General features: G+C 37.3%; 1 protein-coding gene across 6 annotated transcripts in view; it reads left to right on the top strand.

Annotated features, from left to right (window-relative positions):
* Positions 1-13,323, top strand: part of EZH2 (enhancer of zeste 2 polycomb repressive complex 2 subunit) — a 50,198-nt gene that overhangs the window by 28,838 nt on the left and 8,037 nt on the right. For all 6 annotated transcript variants that reach the window (XM_051611721.1, XM_051611720.1, XM_051611718.1 and 3 more), the window contains 5 exons: positions 46-209; positions 6,536-6,627; positions 7,515-7,755; positions 8,151-8,320; positions 8,694-8,788. In XM_051611721.1, the coding sequence (XP_051467681.1) occupies positions 46-209; positions 6,536-6,627; positions 7,515-7,755; positions 8,151-8,320; positions 8,694-8,788 (762 nt within the window). The remainder of the gene's footprint in view (positions 1-45; positions 210-6,535; positions 6,628-7,514; positions 7,756-8,150; positions 8,321-8,693; positions 8,789-13,323) is intronic.

The raw sequence follows: 13,323 nt of genomic DNA, 5'->3' as shown, positions 1-13,323 counted from the left end.
AAAAAAAATGTATTATGCTGAATAAATAACTTATATTTCTTTAAGATATAAAGAACTCACTGAGCAACAGCTTCCTGGAGCTCTTCCTCCTGAGTGCACACCAAACATAGATGGACCAAATGCTAAGTCTGTTCAGAGGGAGCAAAGCCTGCATTCTTTTCACACACTCTTCTGTAGACGCTGTTTTAAATATGATTGCTTCTTACATCGTAAGTACAATTATAATGCACTTGCATACCTCTTACTTTTTGCAAGTCAGGAAACCAAGAAAAGAAGTGTCGTAAGTTACAATGCAGAAGGAAGGAAAGAGAAGAAAAACCAAAAGCAGTAATATCGCTAAAGATTACAAAGAAAAACTTGTCCGTGTTGACATCATTTTGCAGTGACAATTGTAGCTAAAAAACCTGAATGCACCTGTTTGGGGTAGTTTGTTATCCTTTTTGCATTTAGGAGTTCATACAGAATTCCTGGCTTGGACCAACCTGTAACTGTACTTCTCTTTTTATAGACTTAAAGAAAACAACATTGTTTTCTACTGCTGTTTCTGTGTTACAATTTCTCAGTTTGTGCATAGAGAACTGAATATATTTCTCCATAAAAATACCTGGTTATTCATTAGATTTGATTCATTTTCCAGCAGGGAGAATGAATATCCGTGAACAGTTTTATCTTTTATTCTCTTGGGTTACTTACCAGCCACTTAGACCTGGTGATTTGAAGAACTGTTTCAGACAGCTGAATTTTAGAGATTATGGTATTCTTTTCACTAAGCTGCTTCCATGTTGTCCCATTCTTTTGAGGGAAGGATTTAACAAGAGCGTTAGCAACAATGTTAGTTTCCATCTGCAAAGTGTGAATAAGAGATTCTTAAGTGCTACTTGAGACAAGTCTTTCTCTGAGAACACAGTCAAATGTAAAGGGAACCTAACAGTCAAATATGAAGTGGTTTCGACTTGTTGTTGAATACTATGATGCTATCTCTTTCAAATTAAGTTTCTCTTTTAACTGTTCATTTGCATGTTCCACTGTGAGTGTACATGCATGTTCATTTGGAAGTCTTTGTGCTTTGTCAGCAGCTCCTCCTCCACGACACATGCAATCTGACTGTATTTGTACTTCACACTGAAGGCTTTGCACAGTGCTGTTTGGTGTCCTTAGTTGCCTTTCAGTTTGAGGAGGAACTGGAGTTGTTCTCAGATGGGAGCAGGGGGGGAAGCTTTTCCTGTTCCTAGTTTTTGTAGTATTTGTGGCTTTTGGAGATAGGTTTCACTTCATCCTTGTGTTCCGTTGGCAGGCCTTGCTTGAAAATACAAAGAAAGAAGCAAGCAGCTCTTGCTTCTGAATGTTTAAGAGCAATAAGTTTCTTTAGATTTAGCTGCTACCTTGTCAGTCAGCTTCAATACAGTGTGTTCTGTGAAGCTGTAGGTTTTGTTTAGAAGTATCTTAGTTGCCTGTATGACTCATTCCAAAAAGTCCTGTGTGCAGCCTCAGTCTGTAGGACAGGGAAGAATGAAGTTGTATCCTGCCTCTAGGCAAAACTGTTCATCTGCCAGTGGTTTTAGGAGTTCTTTATAGTCTCAATAGTCTAGCAGGCTGTTTTGAGTGTATTTTTGCTTCAAAAAGATTTTGGTTTTTAAGTCAACAAGAAAGCGTTGTCCAGACATCATGAAAATTAACTTTTTCTAGTAGCAACCCAGAAGATTTTAGGTATTTTGCAGCAGTGGTTTTAGCCTGTTTTTCTCACAAATTTTATAAACTTGTAGGAGTTTTCCAGTTAAGATTTAGTTCCTCTAAAATGCACATGTATTTGATTACTTACAGTTTATATAGATTTACCTTTTGTAGTAATTTTTGCAGATTGTTAGAAGTAGAACCAAAAGGATTCACAGACCACATTTAGATAATGACTAATCTGGGGAGCCTGGTATAAACAGTCCACAGTTTTGAGGCACCACCTCTGTGAGTCTTCTTTTCTTCTAGTGCTGTGAAGGATGGGTTCATAGTGGTGTTCATTTTGACATGTTCTTAAGTGCCAGGTTCAGCCAATGACAATAACCTTCAGATGAGAGACAAAATGTTTATGCTAAAAGTTTGGCTAAGGTCTCATTGCTGGTGATTTTTGCTGAGTTCCTTAAACAAGTCAGTATTCTTTCCAAAGTGATGTGTGTTCAAGGCTTCATTTTAAACCATGCCTCATACTTTAAAAGGCCCAAACTATAAGTCGTCTCTTCAGGTTTTCAAGGCCATAGCAGAAAGAAGGAAGAATAACACTTCCACTGTGGAGGCAATCAGGAGGTACCTTTGTGTCAAGATGGGGTGTGAAATTACTGGTTATGAAAATGCTTTTCATGGCAACTTAAAGCAGCACATGCATTGTCACTGATACAAATATATTGGGTACTTGATCGTTGCAAGGAGATCTCCTGAAGCTTGATTTACCGATTCACTCTGTTGCCTCCAGACTGGACACTACTACATTCGTAGTAAACCAATGCTTTGGTCAGCATTCCCTGAAGACACACCCAAATCCCACCTCTATGATGACTGGTCTCTGCTTTGAAAGCATTGCTTTCTTCTGCTTTTGTCTGTAGGAACACCAAGCATGAAGATTGTTTCCTCCCTGTGTCTGTGTGTGTGTCTGGGTAGAGCTAGGAATTTATCTGTTAAAAACTGGGAGTCAGTTGTATGATCTCTTGGCTTTCTGTGAAATTTTAACTCAAAATCCACCAGATGCATTGCAGGCAATAGGTAGCTCATAAAAAAACCCAACAATACCACTCTGGTTACTGGAAGGCTTCACCGGCAATTTTCAGTGTCTCTGCAACAATTTAACAATTTAACTTCAAAAACATTGGATAACGTTTCTACTAGCACCCTAATCAGTTGCCCCTATTGTTCTACCTCATACAGTTGCCAGGCGCTACAGGATTAGGCCTTGGCTTCTGCAGTTGACAATTTTGATAAATGACTTGTAACATGGTGGGTTGCAGTGATCAGATTTGTACTTGGAAAGGCATGAATCTCTGGAGAAGGAATAGAAATGGAAAAAAAATACGGGAATTCTACTAAGTCCATTTTTTATTTTTGTGATTCCCCCTCTTAGATTCCATTTTTGTTAAGATTAGCCTTATTTTATGGACTATCAGATCTTTGTTCTAGAAAATTTGAGTTAAATATTGGACAAGTTATCATTAGATTTTTAACGTGTCAAGTCCCCTTGACGACCTGGCAATCCCTTTATGTGCAGGTGATGACATAACTGAAAAAACTTGTGTACCGACTTCATTTGCTGACAGCAAGGAATTATGCCTAAATGTCTGGACTAACAAAGAGGAAAAATATCAGGTAGGGAGAATTTCCCAAATAGCTTTACTGTGAAGAAAATGTACATTTCAGGCTAAACTGTTGCCTGTGTACTCTCAAAATAAGGAAGCCATGAGAATTAAGCCCACGGGGAATGAGACAGGTAATAAATCTCAAAGACAGAAAACATGTTCAGTGGATCAGTTTTAGAATTACTTTCTTAAGGAAATTAAGGAAGAAATACAGAGTTTAGTTTTTCAGGAAATTCTGCAAAGTCGTCTTTCTTTTTTTTTTTTTTTTTTTTAAATCACTGTTGATATTGGCAAGATTCATAATAGGGCTATACTAACAGTTTTATTCTTGTCTTGGGTCATTTCTTTCTAACAAGCCTCCCCAAAAAAGACCTCACAGCAGTGGTGCTAGATTCTGACTATAGTTGTCAGTACTGCACTATGTTGGGTGTTTTTGAAATAGTGGAATGCAAGATAGGATTTTAATATTAAGTATCATATATAGTGTATTTTTGAGGTCTTGCTCTTTTAAAAAGTCTAACTTTGATTTGTTTCACTTCATTACAAACTAAATCTTCATTATCTGAAGTATTTTTTTTTAAATAAACACTCGTTTTAGGACCTTGCACAAATGAACTTGTGACAGAAATGTTTGCATCTACAAGTGACGTGTATAAAGAATAGTTCTGATTTCTGCACATGGCAGCAATCCGATATGGATCATAGCTTGCAAATGTTTTACTGTTCCTTTGCATTTTTTAAAAATTATTTTCCTTGTGGTATGAAGAGAGCATAAAACTTATGTGGAAAAAAACCACCAAACCTGAATGGATGACTAGTACACTGTGCAAATGTAAAGGTGTCTAGCCCCCCAGTACCGGCTTGTGACAAGGTGCAATGTTGAAAAATATGGGGTTTTTTTCCCCTCTTTTGGGTGTGGAACTCCTGCAATCTCATGTTTCTTAAAAGCTGGAAAAAGATGGAATAACTTGGCATTAAATTGTAAGGTTTCTTTGTTATTATGTCTTTTACATACAGAATGTATGAACACTTCAAGGATATGTGAAACATGAGAAGTGTCATACCACATAAAGGCTTTTAACTGGAATATAGGGGATGATAGAATGCTAATAGCAATAATATGCATAAATTACATTCTTATACCTGCTTGTAAATGTACCTATCTTTATGTCCATATGTGGAACACTGAAGCTTTTTTCTGTTTCCAGATTTATAAAATTTAATATATTTTTCCGGAGAAAGTTATGCAATACTAAGTGATATTTCAATATTGTTTACACCTTTTTAAGAAAGCCTTAGAAGAATACATTGCTCCCCTGAGTTTCCTATGTGCTGCTATCATTAATACAGGCATGACATTATAGAATTTATTATTTGGTTTCCAGTATACCTTCTCTCCTGAAAGGGGAGCATGAAGTGATGGATTCAAGATGGAGTGGTTTCATCAGAGAAGCTCTCTTAAGTGCTTACGACTTGCTGGTCACTCTCCCCACTGGTGCCAAACGGGTGCTTCTGGAGCTATGCTGCAAACCAGATCACTGAAATGAGATTTGCTTTTAAAAGCTTTGTCTGTGAAGATGTATGTGAGCTCTGCCCACATTCTTTAAAAGGGAAGAAGCTACATTTAAAAAGCTCAACCTTGAAAGCACAGTGGACTATTATAGAGAGAAGCCTTGTGCACAGTCTAGAGATAAGTAGGAAAGCCTATGGTGCTGGCTTATTGAAGGAGAAGGATGTGTGTAGTCTTGGTACAGAGCAGCCCTTATGGTTTAATATGGGCAAAAGGGAGGGATTTCTTCTTTCAGCTTGAACATTTGCACTTTTTAATTACTGAATGTTGAAAAACTTAAGTGTAAGTTACAGTTGCCTAACTGCAACTGTGATAAAACTGCAGGGTAAGTGCTTTTGCAGTTTCTGGGACTCATGCCTTTTCAGATGGGCATCTTTTGTAGGGCTTCATGGAGAATTAGGAAACAGCACTGAATAGTGTGTGTGGTTTGGGTTTGTTTTTTTCTTGGCTTTTTTTTTTAAAAAAGAACAACTTGATTGCATTCTCTATTTTTGTTCATTGCACTTGTGCAATGTTAGCACATTTAGGGGGAAAATATATTTATTGGTATCCATTTATCTATATAAAAAACAACAAAAAATGTTCCTTGAGCATGGAGGACTTTTTTTTTTTTAAAGAGAATTGAAAAACTGTTTCAGAAGGCTCCTAACAAAGTGTGGAAACATGAGTGTGAGTTATGGTGAAAGTCTAGCTGTAGGTTTTCCAGGCTTCAATTAAAATAAGGGATATGGAAGGGTTCCCAAGACTTCTAGCAAAAACCAGGAAAGTCAGTCTCTCTGAAAATGTTTTGCTGAGAGGCCGGGATTCCATTGGGAGAGAGTTGGTAGAGATCAGCTCTGGCAAAGGGAATGGGTAGGAAACTGCCATCCTGTTATAACAGTGCTGATGTTGCACCTGCAGCGTACCCAGCTCTGCTCCATTCTGAGTTACTGTTCTGCAACTTACACAGAGTCTGTCAGGCACATGAGCAGACACTTCTGCAAGTTGCAGGCTTAACTGTGGTTGTTCTGATCCATAGTGACTGTGCTATACTAACTTATTTTGACCCTGCAGCTGGGATATAGGAACTGAACTCCTACCACCTGTCAGCTTAGCTGGAGTGCTGATTAATACAGTAGAAATACATGTCCTCACCAATAAAAAATAAATAGATTCATTACCTCTCCAAAGTGTGTGTGTGGGGTTAGATATTTTTTTACAAGATCAGAGTTGCACACCTTAAGCTTATGAATTGAGAGATTATCATGTATTAGTAGAAATCCTGAATAATTCTGTTAAACTTGATAATGGAAGTAAGATCTGTTCTGTTTCTTGGGAAGGGAGATATTGCAAGTCTTCCTCGATACAGGAAACAGATATGATTGTCTTCCCTGATGTAAACGGGCATATACAAACCTTAGCCTCGTACCATTTTTGTGTATTTAAGTGGTAAGTCAATGTTGCTGGATGTGGCTTATTTTATTGTTTTTTGTTTTGTTTTTTCTCTTCCCGTCCCCCCCCCATTTGTTATCATTTTTACTCTAGTTTTAGTAAAGTCTTGGTAAACCTTGTGCTTTGGATACTGTTTGAGGTTAGATACTTAATGTATTTTTATGTTGAAGCTTACAAATGTGATGTTTTGATTCAACAGCATTCCACGCAACTCCTAATACTTATAAACGGAAGAATACAGAAACAGCATTAGATAATAAGCCTTGTGGACCCCACTGTTATCAACATCTGGTAAGATCATGTCATATGTTAGAATTCACTACGTGATAGTACATGTACTTGTGGGCCACTTGCACTGAAGTATGTTATTTGTGCCAAAGAAAAGAGTTAATTTCCAACCATCAAATGGAAGTCTTAAGCAGAAATAACTTTTAGCTCTACTAGGTGTAGCCTGAGATATTTGTAGGTAAGAAATATTACCTTCTAGTAATGTGTTGCTTCTATTGTTCCCATCTAGTCAAAAACCAGAGTCTTAAAGATTTAGCTCTCTCATAAGTTGTATCACAACTAAAATTTATAAAGGTTTTTTTGGTTTGTGAAAGGTGGATTCCATCTAGTATTTGTGCTCTTAAGAAACAACAGGATAGAAATTTAAAAAGTGAAATACTTACTAGTAAAATTTCAAATCTATCTCGTATTTGCCCTACATTTTTCAGTATGAGATGGAATTGGCATACACCTTTCCACTGGAAGAAAATTACAAGTGATTGCATTTTAAAATGCAGAATGCATATTATTTAAGTGCCATGTGCAAGAAGAATTCTTGTATTTTGAAGGGTGGTTTCTGTGGGAATTTTTTTTTTTTTTTTTTTCCCCTGTCATCTAGGAGAACTGAAATTTACTACTGAACTATTTTTCACTTGGCAGCTAAAATGAAGCTGGAAATAAAATACTAACGTAAGCACTTTACAAATGTAGATTTTTTAAATGATAGAATCAAAAGGATTTACATTCACGGTTAGAGTGCCTTTAACTGAAATTTGTGTGTACATGAATAGTTTACAGAACAATGCAAAGTTACACAGTATCTTAAGTAGAACGTGTTCTTCCCCGACCCCTGCCCACAGATGAAAACACTTTTAACTCTTTTACTGAAAATGTTAAAATTTTGTGTTTAGGAAGGTGCAAAGGAGTTTGCAGCTGCCTTGACTGCTGAGCGTATAAAGACACCCCCCAAGCGCCCAGGTGGCCGACGAAGAGGAAGACTTCCCAACAACACCAGCAGACCTAGCACGCCCACAATAAATGTGTTGGAATCAAAAGACACAGATAGTGATAGAGAAGCTGGAACTGAAACTGGAGGAGAAAACAACGATAAAGAAGAAGAAGAAAAGAAAGATGAAACATCTAGTTCCTCTGGTAAGGGTAGACAATGCTTCCTTATTTAATTAGCTGCAGTGCTTGAGAGGATTTAGAAGAAACAAATTGAGCCACAAGATTCTAGAAACCTATGTATTTGGAGTGCATGGAACTGAGTGAAAAGACAGAGTAATAATGAGTGTAATCAAATAGTTCTAAATAAGAAAATGTCCAGATTGTCTCGAGTTATGTATAGAGGTGAAATTTGTGTAATTTCAGTAGCTATTGTTACTTCTTAAGAAATACCTGGTTTATTGTAGCATTTGAATTAAGAAACAACAACAAAAACCTGAGGTATTTTTAATTGCAGTTAATATTTTGACATTTTCAAGGGCTGTGTAAAATTTTTGAAAGATAGCCTTACACTGACCTGTACTCTCAATTATTTATTACAGAAGCAAATTCTAGGTGTCAAACACCAATAAAGATGAAGCCAAATATTGAGCCTCCAGAGAATGTGGAATGGAGTGGTGCAGAAGCCTCAATGTTTAGAGTTCTTATTGGCACCTACTACGACAACTTCTGTGCAATTGCCAGATTGATTGGGACCAAAACATGCAGGCAGGTAAGAAAGGATGCTACTTACTAAGGATGATAGTGTTTTACTTTTAAAACTGAAGTATAGAAATACTAGTATTGATTACTAAAAGAGAAAATTAATTAATTTTCTTGGTTTTCCCAAGAATCCTATGATCCAGAATTCATGCCACAAATATATAAAAGTTAGTTTTAAAGCTGTAATTAAATTTACAGGAGGTTTAAATTAGACTCCCTGTTCCTAAAAGACAAAAAATAATCATCTTTAAATGTATTGAAAAGAGGCTATGACTGGATATAATCTGAGTTGTTGGTTGGAGGAAATCATACTAACTTAGAAAATGAGCAACTTTCTACTAGTGAGAGATTTATCGTGGATGTATTATGGTATCTCTTGTTAGGTGTATGAGTTTAGAGTAAAGGAATCTAGTATTATTGCTCCAGTCCCCGCTGAAGATGTTGATACTCCTCCCAGAAAGAAGAAAAGGAAACACAGGTAAATCTGTTACTAAATAACCTTAGCATAACAATAAATTGGAGATACAGGGGATCAGAACAGAAAGTATTTTGGAGGAAAAGTCATGCATCTCTTTTTCTTTTGCTTCCAAATACAAAATTTGCAGCAATAAAACAACATGGTGTTTTGGTTTCAGACAAAAGTCTTACTGTGCTGGCAAGTGTAACCTTCCACTTCTCTTCCCCTTTCCCTTGTTTTCAGCCTCTTTCACAGACAGACTCTTGTTAGCAGATTCTTGTAAGTGTATTGCTGCAAGTACTCAAAGTAAGTTTAGATTAGTAATACTTAACACAGCGTGTTAGAACATGCAAGATAGTGTGGTCGGGCAATTAATATTACATCTACAGGCATTACAATGGGATTCAATAATGATCATACGATATTTTGTAAATTACAACTCATGGAGCTTTTATGGTGTATTCCATTAAGATTGAGGTGATCAGTAAGCAAAAATGTACAAACTAGTTGGATTGCCTTTTTTTTTTCTTTGAGAGACTGTTCCTTTGTAGCACCCTGGTTTAATTACCAACTAGAACTTCAACTAAAGAGCCAGGTTAACAAGTTATTTGAAGTGAAGCTGCAATGAAGAACAAAATCAAGCTTCTTGCTGGAGCTACAAAGACTATCTGAAACAATTTCTGTTGAAGTAGTAGACTTGGTGACTACTGTCTGTCAGTGAAATGCATTTTTCTTTGAGAATCCTGATCTTTGAAAAATGTGATTCTGCATTGATTATTTTTATTCCCAGGGCTAAGAACATAAAAAGCTGACTGGAAATTAGCAAGCAATAAGTACACTTTTTTCCATAATGTTTGCCATTTCTCCCTTTAACTTACTTTCTCCCAAGTTTGTTCTTCCAGTTCTTCTCCCATAAATTCTTCCTGCTTCTGTGTTAGCTTGCCTAAGTATATTTATTATTTCCACGCTTAGTGAAATTCCTGGTACAGGCTCAATTATACTGTTGATGTGGAGCAGAATGTTTCTGCTTTGTAGCATAGATTTAGCCAATGTGAGCTAGAGAAAGATGCAGTGATCCTCTGGAAGAGATTCTATTCTCAGCAAAGCTATTGATTTCAGGCTTTTGGCACGTTTTTTGGGCATTTGGTGGGTTTGGCTGCTTAGATCTGGAGTTATTAGCCATAGTGCAAGTTTGGAATATGAAGCTGGGAATTAGCTCACTTTCAGATGAATGCAAATTGCTATAAAAATTGTGCCCCTACATCTGTTTGGGAAGAGCAACTGAAAGGCTCAAATGTATTTTGAAACTGAAATGGATTGTTTGGTTACCAGGTTGACACTGTTTTCGAGGAGTTTTGAGACTTCTTTTGGGTTTGAGGTTTTTTTCCAACTAAATAACAGCATATACTGTTACATGGGGTTTCTTGGTGTTTGTTCTTATTAGCTGGCAAAATAAAAACTTTTATGCTAGCCATTTAGTTTTGAAATGTCTTTTAATTCTTTTAACACTCATTGAAAGGAGATACATTTTTATTTGATTTCACAGAATATGTGGCAATCAAGCTGTCTCCATTCTTCTATGTGCAGTAGACTTTTAAAAAGGAAAATAAATCATAGAATGCCAGGTTGGAAGGGACCTCGGGGATCATCCAGTCCAACCTTTAGTCTCCCTACATGCTACTGTAATCTGAACAGTCTCTAAAGATGCCACACAACGAACAATTGGGAAAACCATCTGAAAGTCTTCCTCTGTTTCTTTGACTCACTCCTGAAGTAAATCCAGTCCTAGAGGCAGGAAGGCCCTTCTGTCCTGTTAGCACTCTTCTACCGCAAGGGACTTACTAGTCTGCAGGTTTTCCAGGTGTATGTGTGGTAAACAGCCTATGAGCAAAACCAGCATTCACAAAAGAGAAAAGCAGCAGCTGAAGGCTGATTTTAGTGGCCTCTTGTTACTGGTTCGATAACAGATTTACCTACAGGACTTTGCCTATTTCCATGCAATCTCGGTGCTCTTTAGGCACACTGAGCAACTGACTAGCTGGCAAAAATACTCCTCCCTTGGATAGTAAGAGAGATTCTCTCCCTCCTTCCAGTTTCATTTTTGTTAGATGAGCATAATAAGACTGATCAATGAGAAGACAACACTCTCCTTTATATAGTTGCTTTTTGGAGAGCTAATGTCAGCTTGTATCAGAGATTAACTTGGCAATTTGTGAAAAGTGCTTTGCTGGAGAAGTAACTACTTTGTATAGAAGCTGACAAAAATCTGAATCAAGAATGAATTCAGAAAAGCATGATCATATGCTGGCGGCCACATACTTCAGAACTTCTTACATATATGTTTTTCTTGCATTGCTGGGAGCTGATGCTTTAACTACTCAGCATTCCTTCCTCTGGATTCATAAGGATCTGTTATTGATTGTAGGGCCATGTAATGCTGCTTCTTGATTATTTTTGTTTTCCTTCCCTCCCTCATCCCCTGTTTGGATGTGAGTTTACCTAGTAAACTTTTTTGAAAGTATTTTATTTTTTATAATTTTCTCATTTTCCTCATCCTGTCCCTACCTTTCACTGGAGTGCTGTTCACTGCATATGTTTGAGTAGCTTACAAGGCTCTGCCTGGAGTTCATGGTACCTTTTTATAGGCATTTAAAGTCTCACTGTTGTCAGGCAAAAGGTGCAACTGAGGTGTTGGCACAGATATTCTTCCTGGCTGGAAGGCTGAGACTTACAGTGAGGGGAAGGCAGTAGTTAAGATATGATTAAGGAGACTGAGAAGAAACATTTGAGTGATGCTGGAAAATCGAACACTGCAAAGACTTAACAACACTTTGAGATAATTGGCATGTATTTTGAATTTTCAGTGCTATTTCTGGTAGCAGAGTATCCCTGTGCAGAGAAAGAAATACTAGTGTAGCTTCCAAAGAATGTGTTTGTGCTGTCTGATTAGCCAATACCAGTACCCCCTAAACCACTGGCAACATCTAGTAGGTTGTTAGCAGAGAAGAACGGTATTTTTGACAGCTTCTGTCATAGTCCTCTGGAAACACTTGTTTTCTAAGCTGGCTGCCCTGCAGATATCAGCAACAAATCTACCTGCCTCCTTGGAAATCTGCCACTGAACTTGCAATTTGCTGTTTTTAAATGAATCTTTGAGTCTCAAGCGCTGTCTTGACTTTTTTTCTTTTCCTTGCCTTTGCTTGGGACCAGATCTTGCCTTTTGTTTCTTCTGGAGATAGCACATTATAGGGTAAATAGATAAATTAGTCCACCTTTAGAATGATAATCGTTCAGGCTTCAGCTTTTTGCCATAAGCAGGGCAGCTTGCAGTGCTTCCTCACAATTTTTGAAAGTTACAAGCCAACAAGTATACTATTTGATCGTGCTAATGAAAACATCCTGTCAAATTGGTCAGTGTAGGCAGTTTACTTCATGTTGTCTTCTGTCATTCCCCACAACTCATGCTCATGCTGTATGTCACCAGATCCTTGCTTGCTAGTCTCTCTTCCTCCCGTGACACCAGTCTCTGTTACAAGAGTGGCTACGATGATGCTATTGCCATCGTGACTGCCATATTTAATTTTCTATCCATTTTGAGTTGTTAGTAAAAATGCATTGTTTATAGTGGCAATCTTGCCACTCAGGTGAACTTGTCTATACAGTCTATACGTTCCCAGAGAAACCAGAAACTCTCAGATGGCAACTAGTCAGCAAGTGGCATTTTACTTTTAAAGTATTAGGGTAGTGCTTATCTAAAGAAGTTAACAAACAAACCCATGAAATTATGGTTTAAGAATTCTGTCTGCAGAAAGCTTTTAAGGGTTTGGTATGCTAGTAGGTTCTTATTATCTTGGGCTGAGAGACAAGCTTCTTTGAAAAAAATATTTAAAAAAAAAGGTATATGTTACATTTGCCAAATACCAGCCAGACAAAAAGTAGAGTAGTTTGATGTGCATTAGAGTAATTCAAGCCAAAATTGCACTCTTTCTTTCAGTTATACAGGAACTGTCTTCTTACAAAGAGTCAACATCTCATAATTCAGAAATATATGTTGCTAGCCTTTTTATGTGAGAGTAAGTCACTCGATAGGAATGTCATCTGTTTATTCCAGTGCTCTGTAATGCTGATAGTCTGGGTTTGTTCCCTCCCTTCAACCTCAGTTACTTGGACAAGTCTGCCTCTGTGGGTTTCTAGCTTGTCTGGGTTCTTTCAAATGCTTGTAAGAGAGTTGGCTGTTGAGCACTTTACTGTTAACTCTATTGGTAAAGCTTTGAAAGGGCAATTACATAGAAAATTTTGTTTGCCTAAAGCTGTTGTGTGTCGGGTTGGGGCCAGCACACCATTCAGTTAAAGTGGAAACTTATATTGTGCTTTTATGAAAGAAGTAGCAGCTAAAAATCCTATTTAAGCAGTTACAGCAGGATAATGTTATTCAGAGTGCAAACTGTTGCATTCACTGAAACACAGAACAGCTTTCTAAGTGTTTTGTGCTGTGGATTTTTGAGTACCTGAGTTCATAAATATTTTGAACTGCTAAGTAAATCTGCACAGAAAGT

This window comes from Apus apus, chromosome 2, assembly GCF_020740795.1.
Source record: "Apus apus isolate bApuApu2 chromosome 2, bApuApu2.pri.cur, whole genome shotgun sequence".
Taxonomy (NCBI): Eukaryota; Metazoa; Chordata; class Aves; order Apodiformes; family Apodidae; genus Apus; species Apus apus.
Note: the sequence above shows the minus strand (reverse complement) of the source record. Positions and strands in the feature narration are given on the sequence as shown.